The sequence below is a fragment of the Nothobranchius furzeri genome, chromosome 12 (assembly GCF_043380555.1).
Source record: "Nothobranchius furzeri strain GRZ-AD chromosome 12, NfurGRZ-RIMD1, whole genome shotgun sequence".
Taxonomy (NCBI): Eukaryota; Metazoa; Chordata; class Actinopteri; order Cyprinodontiformes; family Nothobranchiidae; genus Nothobranchius; species Nothobranchius furzeri.
Window position 1 is genome coordinate 67,772,793 of NC_091752.1, and position 14,010 is coordinate 67,786,802.

The 14,010-nt window shown below is 43.6% G+C and overlaps 1 protein-coding gene across 2 annotated transcripts in view; it reads right to left on the minus strand.

Moving 5' to 3' along the window:
* Positions 1-14,010, minus strand: part of usp43b (ubiquitin specific peptidase 43b) — a 111,767-nt gene that overhangs the window by 31,020 nt on the left and 66,737 nt on the right. For both annotated transcript variants that reach the window (XM_015945252.3, XM_054750748.2), the window contains exons 5-6: positions 9,182-9,317; positions 8,954-9,098 (exon numbers count right to left, since the gene is read on the minus strand). In XM_015945252.3, the coding sequence (XP_015800738.3) occupies positions 8,954-9,098; positions 9,182-9,317 (281 nt within the window). The remainder of the gene's footprint in view (positions 1-8,953; positions 9,099-9,181; positions 9,318-14,010) is intronic.

Below are 14,010 nucleotides of genomic sequence, written 5' to 3' on the forward strand. Positions count from 1 at the left end.
CGCCCTTTGAATTAAAATTCAATTCAAATTCAAAGATACTTTATTAATCCCAGAGGGAAATTAGAGAAGAAATATTGACCGCTGTAACGTTCTGAAAGTGCGATCCTTGAACTTAAGGTAACACCTCGAAGGAGTGTGAGAGAACACTGAGATTTCTAAACTGGTGAGACGGCAGCTTTTACTTGAAGAGCGGTGATTCAGCAGCGGGAGCAGAAGGACCAACGGCTGCTGCCTGTTCTTATCTGACGCTGCCTCGGCTGCACATCCTGTCCTGGGGGGGGGGGGGGGGGGGGGGGCAGAGCACGTCTCTCTTGTTCCCTCGTGTCTTTCTGGGAGCACCAGAGGAGGGTGGCTAACAAAGCAAAGAGCGGGCATGATTGGATCTGTGTGAAATGTGACGTCTACGGTGAGGACGAAACTCCACTCGTACGGGCTTAACCCTCCCACTGTCCTAATGGGTGTGACCCCACGAGGAAAGTTGACCATTGAGCAGGGTTAATAGTTTATCTCTTGGGTCCACATGGCAGGGGTGAGGAGTGAGCACCACCTCACCCCTGACACGTGGACCTCAAGGGATCCTGCTCAATGGTCAACCTTCCTCGCAGGGTCACACCCATTAGGACAGTGGGAGGGTTAAGACACGTGTCGGTTCTGAAGAGGTTCATGGTGATAAACCACGCGGTACGTTAGACCTTTACACACAGATGTGAGGGTACTGACTGACAGCCCTCATGTGGCTTTGTTTACTCGAAGGCTAATTTGTATCATCACATGTTCAAATGTTGGTGTGACGTTGAGAAAGGCAATGGCCTGGTTCAATTTCACCAGCCACACCCTGACCCGATCACTAAAAGAACTAATATCACTTCACCACCCGGGCTAGGAGATCTCAACAAGCAGCGTGTCATAGGCTACTGTTCAAAAGGATCTAGGACATACCAACTAAGAGCATCATCTCAAGTACCGTAGGCCTCATGTGGCTAAGGTGTGTGTGTGTGTGTGTGTGTGTGGTGGTGGTGGTGGTGGTGGGGGGGGGTATGGGTTTTAGTATGAGAGTTTTCCCACAGGTGTACACTTTATCAGAAGTTAGCCATGTTGTACTGTAGTTATAAAAGATAGACCTACATTAAATTTTTAATAATCTATAACTGTTTATTTAGACATATATGTGTTTGTGAGCCATGAAAACGCAGTGAGAGGGTTATAAGAAATGACTAATAAATGGCAGAGTGGTTCTCTGACTGGAAAAGGAGATGAAGTTACACACGAAAATGTAAACACAAGTTACAAATCAAGTGTTAAACACACACAAATCTAGACACACACGCACAGATCTTATGAAACTTTTTTCTCCCCATAGAAAACGTCGACAGGTGTTAAGCACTATCTCGTTTCCTCTGGTAATGCAGTCGTCCGTTATCAGGCGGCCGTGGCCCAGCGATGACAGCAGACAGGAGAGGCGGGAGTTCTGTGACCGTGTTTGTGTGTGAAAGCTAGCTTGTTTTACTGTTTTTTTCATCGCTGCTTCAACAAACACACGTGTTTCTGCTCTGTGGGAGAAAACCAGGATCACCTGGAAAAGTCAAACACATGCATGGAGAGAACAGGCCAACTCCACACAGAAAGGCAGCAGTAAGGACTCAAACCTGCGACTTTCTCCGAGGAAACTATTCCACCAGCTGCACCAACATGCACCTGAGTTGCAGAAACACCGGAGGATAACTCTAAGGAGCCGCAGGAATCATGTGAACCCACAACAGCTCTGTGTTCTCACCCTTACATCATCATTACGTCACAGGCTGAGCCACGCTAAACACAGACGGTGAGCCCATAATTAAACACCAACAGCTACGTTTGTCTGAACAGCAGCAGAGAGGACAGATAGAAAAAAAACACAGATGCAAATAGGCGGTTAATTTTCACTTTAAGTATTACACAACATCTATGTAGACAATAAGATTCAACATTGATGGGCTACAAATCCATTGTGTGGCATTCCAAGACCCCAAAATGTATTTAAGTCCGAGTTAGCTTCAAAATTTGGTGTGAGGTTACTTGTGTCACGAGAAAAATGTCAGCCATCTTTAACTAATTTTCTAAAACAGCCTCTCTGTCACATTATTTTAAAATTGTCAGTGGAATGAAGAAAAGAGCAGAGTCCCTCTGGCTTCAACGGATTTAAGTTTTTCACGACAAATCTTTTGTGATTTGGCAGGACGGCAATAAAACAGCAACTTTTTAGTCATTTTAGCACACATTGGTTTGGTTCGAAATAACCTAAACTGTTCAAATGTTACTCAGCTCGAACCTCTTTATCTATTAAACCAAACAGAAAAACTAAGTTCGCCCTTGCCGTAAAATTTAGATGAGAAACAATCAGCCAGGTGCTGATGATCATACCTATGAAAGCTGGTGGTTGTGTTGGTCTGGAGCATACAGGTGTGTGTTAACACGAGGTGGAAAGACATCTGCAAGGAAATTTGAGGAGCAAGTGTTGCTGCCCTTCAGTTTTATGAGACTTTGGATAGATGGGACCAAAGTAGATATGTTTACCCATAATTCCTTTCATCAGAAACAGCGTGAGCCATGATGGGTGAGTCCATGAATGCTAGGGTGTTTCTCAATGTCAAGGCGCCTGGCCTCGCAAGGCGATGTCTTGCGAGGCCAGGCGTCTTGCTTACAAGGACACTGTCCTTCCTTGGTCAAAGAAAACGGTTTAATGGAACAGACTTGCATCACGTGACCACGGCTGTCATGGTCTGCGCCTTTCCCCATGTGTCTCCTGATGTTCTCCATCCCTCTCTAGATTCCCCTTTTGTGTCTCATAGCGCCCTCATGTGTCCTTTGTCTGCGTCTCATTTATGTGTCTTCTGTTTGTAGCCCTTCAGATCATCCCCAGCCCCTCCAGTTGTAGCTCCAGCCTCTTTGTCCCCAGCTCGGTGTGTGTGTGTCATTCCCCAGTGACAGTGTATGTGCGTGTGAGTGTATGTGTGTGTTAGTGTGCGTGTGTGCATGTCCTTTCCCCAGCTCAGTGTATGTGTGTGAGTGTAGGTGTGTGTTAGTGTGTGTGTGTGTGAGTCCTTCCCCCAGTCTTTAGATTTAGTTTTGTGTTTTATATAGTTTTAGGTTTATCTGCCCTCCACTGGTTCTCTTCCCCATTCAGATAATTGTTGTCACCTGCCTTCCCTCCAGCCTCACTCCACACACCTGCTTCCTGTTTCCCTAATTGCTCCTCCCAGTCTATATAAGCCCTGTCTTGTCTCTGTGTTGTGTCGGTCCATTGGTGTTGTTTGTCAGCGTTGTTTTTGGTGCTCTGTGTGAGCTTCCTGTCTCGTCCCCAGTTTGTGCTTCATGTGAGCTTTGTTCTCCTGTTTTTGGATTTTGGCTCCCTGCCTTTTGGATTTATTTTTGTTCATCCTACAATAAAAGGATTTTTACTTCATATCAACTCCTGCCTCGTGTCGTCTGGGTATCTGCATTTTGGGTCCTAACCATCCTCTCAACGTGACCGCGGATTCCACGGCGGTCAAGTAACGTCACGTGACACGGGAGATAACGTTATATTTTATACGTATTAGTTTCAATATTAATATATAACGAGGCTTTTACTTTTTAAATTGTGTATATGTTTATTAAATTAGAAATATAAGTGAGTTACTACCCGCTAGCCACTGAAGCTGCAACTACTAAGCAACTAACCAACCATAGATAACTTCTTTGGATCTAAAAAAAACATTTGAAATTAGTTGACTTACTTTTAAACTTGAAAATTGCCCCCGAAGTAGCTGCTGGCTTCTGATCCACTGTCCTTTTGAAAATACTGTGGTGTATTGTGGGTAATTTTTGACCAAGGCTAGGCTAAAAGACACCTCCCGTGTATCCTCGCTCAGCTAGCTAAACGGCTAACAAACGGAGAACACACGCCTTGGTAGAACATGAACATTGGAACACATCTTGGTGGCTCCCGATGATGTATCTCCTAGGCAACTGGGGTGGGACCAAGACATCAAGGCGAGGTTCCTTAGCATTGAGAAACACCCCTAGTCTTCTGTGTGACTATGTGTGGCTTTTTCTGACCTGAGTCTATTTTCTGTTGGTGGCTAATGCAGGAAATAGGGCTAGAAGACTTGTTTCACATCCAGCCTGCACAAGAAACTTGAGTGACGATTAAATTTCAAAAACAAAAAGCAAAAACTGTTTCTCAGTGAACTTGGTCTTTTAGACCAATTATAACAGAAACAGCTGATACCGCCTGTCAATGCTGTGGCGAAGGGTTGATGGTTTGGGCCCACCGTAAAGTCCCCTGTAGATGTGAGTCCGTCTGTCTGACAGATGAATTTTTAACCATCAAGTCAAAGTCGGCTCTCTTAACCCTCCCACTGTCTTCATGGGTGACCTCGCCAGGAAAGTTGACCGTTGAGCAGGGTTGATGGTTTATCCCTTGAGGTCCACGTGGCAGAGGTGAGGTGGTGCTCACGTGGACAAACGCTTGCTCACCCCTCAATTTGTAGCACATGTGTGGAATACAGAGCAAGAGGTGATCGGCTGACCACAACGTAAGCAACTCTGACAGGTATGCTGGTGCTTCACCATGTAGTGCTTTTAAAAACAAAAGTTAGCAGCTTGAACTGTACACGGAATGTGGGGGAGCCAATGAAGGCATGTTTGTTAGCCGTTTAGCTAGCTGAGCAAGGATACACGGGAGGTGTCTTGTAGCCTAGCCTTGGTCAAAATTACCCAGAATACACCGCGGTATTATCAAAAGGACGGTGGATCAGAAGCCGGCAGCTACTTCGGGGACAATTTCCAGTTTAAAAGGAAGTCTACTAATTTAAAAAGTTTTTTTTTAGATCCAAAGAAGTTATCTATGGTTGGTTAGTTGCTTAGTAGTTGCAGCTTCGGTGGCTAGTGGGTAGTAACTCACTTACATTTTTACTTTAATAAACATATCCACAATTTAAAAAGTAAAAGGCTCGTTATATATTTACATTGAAACTAATACGTATAAAATATAATGTTATCTACCATGTCACGTGACGTTACGTGACCGTGGCGGTCACTTGATGCAAGTTTGTTCCATTTAACTGTAAGACATTGCCTTTCGAGGCCAGGCGCCTTGACGAAACACTCTTAGACCTGCGCACGTGTATTTTACACCTGATTTTTATGCTTTTATGTTACAAAGCTGCCAATATTTTTCAACAACTGGGCTTCATTGAATTCATTTTCAACAACATTTCGATGGATAATTCCAGAGACTAATGGTAGAAACTACACATTGTTCCTCTAAAATGCATCATCATTAGTCTCCAGTGACGGGTTGAGACGGGCTCTAATATCCACCATCAACCCGACAGCCCGCTGGCTAAGTCTAGATCACTTTCAGGGTTTACTCGTGTCCTATAAGGTCCGATGTCCATTTTTAGATGATCAAAGTCAAATGTTGAAGACAGCGTAAGCAGCAAGATGAGTTACATTTGCATAACTACTAACGTCACAGAAAAATCCTGAGTGATTTCCAGGAGCAACGACGGTCCAAAGACAAACGCACCCTCTCTGTTTTTACGGGTACCTTCTTATCAAACTTTGTGGTTTCGACGAAGAGAAAAGTCTGATGGATCCACACGAGATGAAGCATCTTATTTACCGCAGACCGAAGCTGCATCAGCAAAAATCCACCATGAATGAATAAATATTGATAGGAGACAGTCATGGTAACAACAGTCGATAAATAATCCCATCAACCAATCTGAGGAGTGGTGGGTAAATTAAAATGATTCCTTTGGTGTGTAGAGGTGAGAGGATGATGTAGGAGATTAATTTAAGGACCGCAGCAGGAACGCTGGGATCTACGAGCAGAAAAAGGTCACGCCATCACCGGCTTGTCTTTGACTTAATCCAAGGGTACGTCATTTTCTTCTTTCACATCTCTTTACCTCTCCATGCTTCCAACAACCTTTAACTCCTGGATGCTTTAAATTCACTTTATGACTCTGTGTTACCTTGAAACGCTGAAAGTCAACCAGTCAACCGAGACGCTGGCCTAAAGGCTTAAATTACAACACAATACAACAGCTTTAATGCATTTCCTTTAGTTCTACATAAGATGAGTAAGACTGTGTGGATTTCCAAGACTCTCAGCCTTTAACATACTGTAATAAAAATGTCATTAGTGGGAATGTAATCCACCCTGAACCCCTTTAAAACAATCATTGAGACAAAGGAATGGAGAATGGACTGGTTCGTCTGTCACATGAATCGAAACTCAGATCTCACGTTTCTTGAGTGTTAACTGACGGCCTATTAAAGTCTTTTAAAAGAATATAAATTTTATATTAGATTCTCGTGTAGGGTTAACATATTTATTAAATTTTGGGTGCTTTTTAAGCTAAATATGCTACACTACATTTGACCAACAAGATGTGAATTTCTATATAAATATGGAAATCCAACCTGATTGGTCTTTGAATGTTTAACCAGAAAACATAACAGGAAGACATAAAGAACAGAAAGTAAAAAAATAAATCATTACTGTTCAAAAGATTCCTGATCTGTGATTTTTTTTAGTTTCTTATATCAGATTGATGTTGAAGAAAACAGGATTCATGGATGAACAACAATATTAATTAGATCAAATAATTCTGTATTTACAGCTTTGTTCATATTGCATTCACTCATCCTAACTCAAGATATTTGGATTTTCTTGCCTTTACTTACTGTCATAGCAAAATAAAAGCATTGTTTAAAATTTCCTGGAAATTGCATATTAGGCTTCTACCGTTCCCAGACAAACCTCACCTTTCCTCTCAGGCCAGGGAGTCACAGAGAGGTTGAGCAAGCTACACATCATAAAAAGCACCTGATTTCGCTCAAGACTGCAACTCTCTGTTTTACGTGCAGAAATCGTTCTGATTTTGTCCTCTGATTTGTGCCAAAACACTGAGTGCCTGGATGCATCCTGTGTAGGCACAGATGGAGAGCTCAAAGCTGCTGCGACTGCTCCGTTAATGCGCTGCTTCCACTTCACACCAAGCCCACGGAGATGACGTGTCAGCGTGAGTGACAGAACAATCTGCTGTGCCTACAAAAGTGTTCAGCGCTGATGTGGCGTCTCCATTTCAACACGTGCAGAAAGATATATTATAAAAACCAACATACAAGCCAAGAGACTCTGTCGCAGGTGCAGAAAGGAAACACAGGGACATGATGAGCTGAGAAACAGAGACGACGGCAGCGGGAAATCTACAACGCTGGGAATGGGAATCTTCAGTAAGTTCTAGATAGTTCTCACTTTGCACCTCAAAGGATTCCTGGAGGAAAGTGGATTCATTAAAGGAGCAATATGTAAGTGAAATAATCGCATAACGGTCTAATGTCTGTCATGTTGGAAGGGAGGTTCCACTGAAACAGATTTCTTTCACAGCTGGCTGGGGGCTTGTCACTCTTTCTCCTTTCAAAAAAACTAAAGAAGGAAGTAGTTACTGTTTACGATCTGTAAACCCGTTAGATTGCCGAGTCTGCGCCGAGCGAACACTGCAGCGCCGGTGTTTGTGATTCGACACCAGCAGGCATGTTGTCCACGTTGCCCTCAGTGTTTCCCTACTGCCACACACCTGACTTAGATGAATGAGTGATTAACAGGTATCTGCAGCACTTGATGTACCCCTGTGGACCAGGGTTGGGAAACACTGCTTTAAAGAACCAAAGCCAGTAAACAGGAGCGACCCAGCAGTTATTTCGTGTACCTCTAAGAAGCCACGGCATCTTTTTGTTTTACTCTAATATCAGGTGAAGCAGGCTACAGGCTAACGTTGAGCTAACAATGCTAACAGCGAATAAAACGCAAACAGTTGACTTTAAAAATATCTCGAGCTACTGTTTCCATTGGCAACAACTGGATATTACAGTGAAGTGTGTGTGTGAATTGAATAATGAGTCAATTGTGACGTTTTCCATCCTTGAATGAGCCGTTCAGAACTATAACAACAAGCTAACAGCAAGGCGGCAAACAACCACACTTCCTCTAATGCCAGAGACATATTACCGTAATAAGTGTAGTAAGTGCAACCTACCGTAAAACACCTGGGAGTGTTAACACCTGATATAACAATGTTTTTATCTACTTATCAACTTACTGTGTATGACTCGTCTTTGTCTGTCATCCAGAACTTTCTGGTGCTGATCCGTAACTGGTAACAACCATGAAACCCACAGAATAACAGTGAGAGAGCCTTGGGGTTCCCCCGGAGGAGCTGGCTCAAGTGGCTGGGGAGAGGGAAGTCTGGGCCTCCCTGCTTAAGGTTGGTTTATGCTTGACGTGTCCGCGAGGTCCGCACGGCTCCACGCGGAAAAGTTGCGTCATTTTAACAACCACGCCCCTCCACTGCGCCTCCGCACGGCCCAGAATTTCCGCAACTCGCACCTCGGAAAATTTCTAACCACGCGGACGGACGGACGAGGAAAAACATGGCGGACCGGCAAGAACTAGTATGGCAGAGGTTCGTAAATACAGACATTTGTATGATTCAGCTCTCAGAGATCACCGTGATCAACATGTTGTTAATAATTCTTGGGGAGAAATAGCTCGCACTGTCGGAAAAGACGAGAACGCTGTTGTAAACAGTAATTTCTACTTCTACTATGGTGTAGTGTTGGATGATTGCCGTAGAGCTCCATGCTGCCCCATTCAGTTTGGGAGAATATTGGCTCACCGCAGAGACGAGCCGCATGAACCATAAACACTGCTAGTTTTGAAGCGCGTTCCATCCGCGAGCCGCATGACTGCGCGGAAAGTGAATGCGTCAAGCATAAACCAAGCCTTAGGCTGCTGCCCCCGCGATCCGACTCGGCGTAAGCGGGTGAAAATGGATGGATGTTGAGTATTATGATAATTTTCCTGCCCTGCCTTTATAGTCAAAGTAATACCTAACTTCAGATTGGCTCTTCAGTCTACCTGAGATTCGAGCAGACCCGCCCCTGATGTAGAGGGGTGGAGCCTGGAAAGCGTAGATGACATCATTCTCAGCTATGCTCGTTACGTCGTCTTCATCAAAGAAGGAGCGCTGGAACCCTGTGGAGTAAACCTCTGTCAGGATCACCTGGAGATCAACAGACACACACAGATATCATCCAGTAAGCAGGGGCAACCTGTAACCATCGCCTTTAGATTAATCCTGCTCACCTGGTCTGGAGAAAGCTTCCCTTCGTCAGCCACTATCCTCCTCAGGAAGGCAATAGAACCAAAGAGCGGCACAGCCAGTCCGACTCGCAGATACCGCTGTCCTTTGGTGCTGAACACCAGAGTGACACACAACGGTCTGGCAAGGACAAAGACACACAGTCAGAAACAACATGGCTTCTTTTATGATTCGTCTCTTAACCACTACTCTCCTCGTCTCCTCTAAAGCAAAAAAAAAAAAAAAGGGACATTAGAGGACATTCATGAATAAAACAAGACATTTTAGCACAAATAATACATTATTAGGACTTTGTTTTATGTGTGTGAAATAATAGACTCTCTGGTGCATTTTTAAAAATCAGTTCTGACCGCTGAAGGATGGCACGCTGAGAAGAAGCGAGAGCCGCAGCTGGTTTATGACAGTCTTTGATTCCAATTTATTATACTAGGGATGGACAATATATCGGCATCAATATCGGTATCGGACGATGTTGGTCAGTTTTTAACATATCTGTATTGGTTCGATAAATAAAACCGGGCTGATATTAACAACCGATATTTTTCCATCTCGTCTCCATTTGTTTGCCTGTTTTTTTTTGGGGGGGGGGGGGGGGGTTGTTTAGTCATGTGAACAGTGAATGACATCATCTCAGAACCGCAAGTGTGTGTGTTGTGTGTACATAAAAACGTAATTTCAGCTTTAATAATTTTCATACTATTAAAAAATCTGCTGATTTTAGAAGCATTAATGTCAGTATATCGGTATCGGTAACTATCGGTTATCGACCTTAACCAAGATCTTAATATCGGTATCGGCACAAAAATTTCATATCTGTGCATCACTACATTAAACATATAAAATGATTAAATATGATGTTTTAAATGCACATTAATTTAAATTTGAGCAGAAGATGATTGATTATTATCCTTCTCGAAATCAAAACCTGTGGAACAAAGTCACCATTTTCCAATAGTTTATTGGGGAGAAAAACATTTATTTGAGAAGTTTGCCCCTTTAACGTTTTAACTTGAGTAGACGTTCAACGGTTAAACTACTGTTGATGACAGTAGTTTAACCTCTGTCACAGTTCCTCGCGAACTAAAGCATGCGGTGGTGAGACCTCTGCTGGATCCAAAGATTCTCTCCAACTACAGGCCGATTTCAAATCTCCCCTTTCGTGCTAAGATAATGAAAACTGTAGTATAAAGTCAGCTGCCCTCTTTTCTAGCTGAGTATGATTTGCTTGAGCCCTTCCGGCCAGCTTTCAGAGCTGGCCACAGCACTGAAAGAACTTTGCTGAGAACCTTGAATGATGTATTTCTAGCTACTGATTCGGGTGATTCGATGGTGCTACTGCTTCTGGATCTGACGGCAGCTTTTGATACTGTTAAACATCAGATGTTATTGGGCCGACAGGAGAACTGAGTTGGGTCGGCATTATGCTGGATGAGATCATATCTCCCTTTTCTGTTACAATGGGTTCAGGGTCACTAAGAGATGCTCCCCTTAATTGGGGCGTTCCTCAGGGTTCTATACTGGGTCCTTTGCTATTTTCTGTCTACCTTATCCCATTAGAAATGCTACTTCGTAGACATAATGTATGATTCCACTTCTATGCGGACGACTGTCAGGTCTACTTTTCTTTTGCTCATGGACAGCCAGGTATGGTTCAGCAAATAGACTGTTTATGCGATGTACGCTCTTGGCGAACATCAGATTTTTGGTGCTTTAATGACAATAAGACTGACGTTATCATGTTTAGTGAGAATGACCACCAACCGCATGATATTGACCTCTCGTCATAAGCTCCTTTTCAGAATCTACTGGTCGCTGGTTGGGAGTGAGGCTTGACTCTTCATTAACACTTCATTGTCCTTTTTTTTGACGTCTTTAGTATGATCCGGCCAAGATTTGGACTCAGTCCCAGGAACTGCATTACTTGGTCCTCTTCCTCAGAGCTTCGCCATTGTTGGTGGCGTCACTTCCTTCTCCGTTTATCAGCGGGCAGCAGAGGATGATGTCACCCTTTCCTTGCCACGTTACACTCCCCTCGCCGATGACACAGTCCCACGCGTGATCAAATGTGTAGACTCTGTCGACTGTTCATGGTTGTGTGCCCACGTCTCCTTATTTCTATGGATTCTTTGATCCATCTTTTGTATTTTTCTTGTTCAGTGTTTATGATCCTTGCTTTTTCCCAGTCCATTATATGATTTTCTCTTGTGCAGTGGTCTGTTACGGCTGGTTTATTTATAGTACTTTCTGCTTCTTATTTCGTGGCTCTTGTGTGTCTTTCTCACACTCTTTTCTACGCTCTACTGTTCGTGTGCTGATTTGGCGTCCGAGCTTGCATGGGATTTCGTATATGGCTACACACTTATGTCCTGCTGACATCTTGTCCTTTGGGAGTACTAGTATTTTTTAACTGTTATGTATGTTTTGTTGGTGTGTTTATGTTGTGTTTTTGTTTTACATTGCTGCCTGCTGATAAATGGAAAAGGAAGTGATGCCACGAACAGCGGCGAAGCTCTGAGGAGGACTATAGTGTAAGTCAAAATGTCACCATCAACAAGGTAAATCAATTCTTTTGCTGTGTTTAAAAAAAAGAACCAAGTAATGCAGTTGGATGTAATACACAAAATAAATGTATTTAAATCTTATATTAACATCTAACAATACATAGTTCAGTTTAAAACCTAGATTTCCTTTCAATTTTCAGGTTTTACAGCAAAAATAAAGAACTTTTAACACTTAAAGCTATTGCTTTCAAACTGGTTTCAGTGATTCTTGAGCCAGAAACTTGAGCAACTTTACAATGGCCAGCACTCTGTAACCATGTGCTGACCAGAAAGCAGTTTTATGTTCTGTGGGAGTCATGGCGGAGCCTGGAAGTAAAAGTAAGAGAGTAACGTCTTTGGAGATGAAGCAAAGAGCTGAAACCAGAGTGAACATCGGTGTGGCCTACACTAGTTTGAGGAAGTTAAAGGAGGCTACAAAATCAGGGACTGATGGTGACCTGGCCTTGTTGTTACTGGACTAATAATATTTTTTGTCCAGCAGAGTGGATCTTTTTACTTTGTGGTTTATTTTAGAATCAGTTGGCTCATGTTAGTGTTAGCTAGCTGTTAGCGCTAGCTACAGCCGGGTCACTACAGTTGTGATTCCACTTTGAACCAGTAGGCGGACTAGAGGGAAACTTATTTAGTGTTCAAAAGGTGAGTGTGGTTCTGGATTTTTTCTCTAACGATCCATTTGAGTTAGGTCTTGCTGACTGGGCCGCAACCTCTGCAAGTGGTATTAGCATCACTACCAGCTAGGCCTCCACTTCCACTAGCTGGACCTCTACCTCTGCTTTCGGGTTATTTACATCTACTAGCCAGGCAATCACCATTGCCAGCTGGGCCACAGCCTCTGTTGGCTGGGTCTTTACATTTTTTATTACTTCTGTTAATGAAATAACAAAAATGTTTAGTCCTTCTGAAATAGATTGTAAGTCCCCTGATTTTGGACAGCCAATTTTTAGTATAGATCAAATCACTGATCTGGAAGTGGCCAACATAATTCAATCAATGAAATGTTCCAAAGCCAAAGATGTATATGGTCTTGACACACACTTCCTGAAAATCCATAAAGACGCTCTGGTGTGCCCAATAACACACTTAATACATTTATCCATCAGAGTGGCAACAGTTCCATCAAGCTGGAAGGTGGCCAAAGTCTCACCAATTTTTAAATCAGGATCTTGCTATACAAATACAGGCTATTAGAGTATTTTTAAGTTACTTTACAATTTTTAAATTACACCCCCCCAGCTTGAAGCTTCCGTGTGTTATTCTGAAGCGGCCATTCTCGCTGCTGGATGAACTTTCTCTTCCTCAGCTGTGCCACACACAGATCGGTAAAATGTGATGGGAGCGGTGAACGGTGACTACGGTATTTGGGAAGTACTTTGTGTACCTGCCAGTCTGTACAGAACTGTGATGGGATGAATTCAAGCTGCGTCACACCCTCTAACCGTTGGAACCGTGCGTTACGTCTCTTTTCACGTGAGCTGGTGATACTCGTGAAGTACATGAGTGGCAGTAATGACCACGCGTTTGTCCAGAGGGAATAACCTTAGGGCCAAATTTGGCCCAGGGACCAGCAGTTGACAATCACTAGCAGGAAAGACCCGAGGTGAGTCAACCCCCACGGTGACATTGTGGTTGATGTGTGTGTGTGTATGTGTGTGTGTGTGTGTGTGTGTGTGTGTGTGTGTGTGTGTGTGTGTGTGTGTGTGTGTGTTCATTACAGCCTCTAACAGCTGTCTCAGCAGGAGCTCCTTCATGCCTCAGCCTGAAACACAAACAGCTCCGCTCTGCGGGACACGAGGAACATGAGGAGCGGCGAACTGCAGGGAAGCGTCACGTTTGGTTCCCACATTACCAGGATTACAGAGATCTCCCAAAACTGTATGTAGGTGAAATTCTGATTTGTGTGTGTGTGATTGGGACAGGGAACAAGCAGAGTCTCCCTGTTTGAAAATGTCAGGATTTCCTGGGCAGGCGGCCCCTCCTGCCCCCGACACAGATGGTAGGAGGGTGTAGCGTTGTAACCTTAAGTGAGACATTGTTCTTCAGCGGTTTCCACCAGCTTTTCCTTTCTGATACCAGCCTCCTCAGCTCCACAGAGCCCAGTGTTCCAGACACGGGAGTCGTTCAGCCTGTTTTCTAATTACATCTCTTTAGCTTCAATAAAAGAGCCGTCTAACACTCCGTAACACATCTGGGCCTTTAGATTAACTTTGAAACAGAAACCACTCCCTCCGTGATAAATGAGGAGGTTAGTTAAC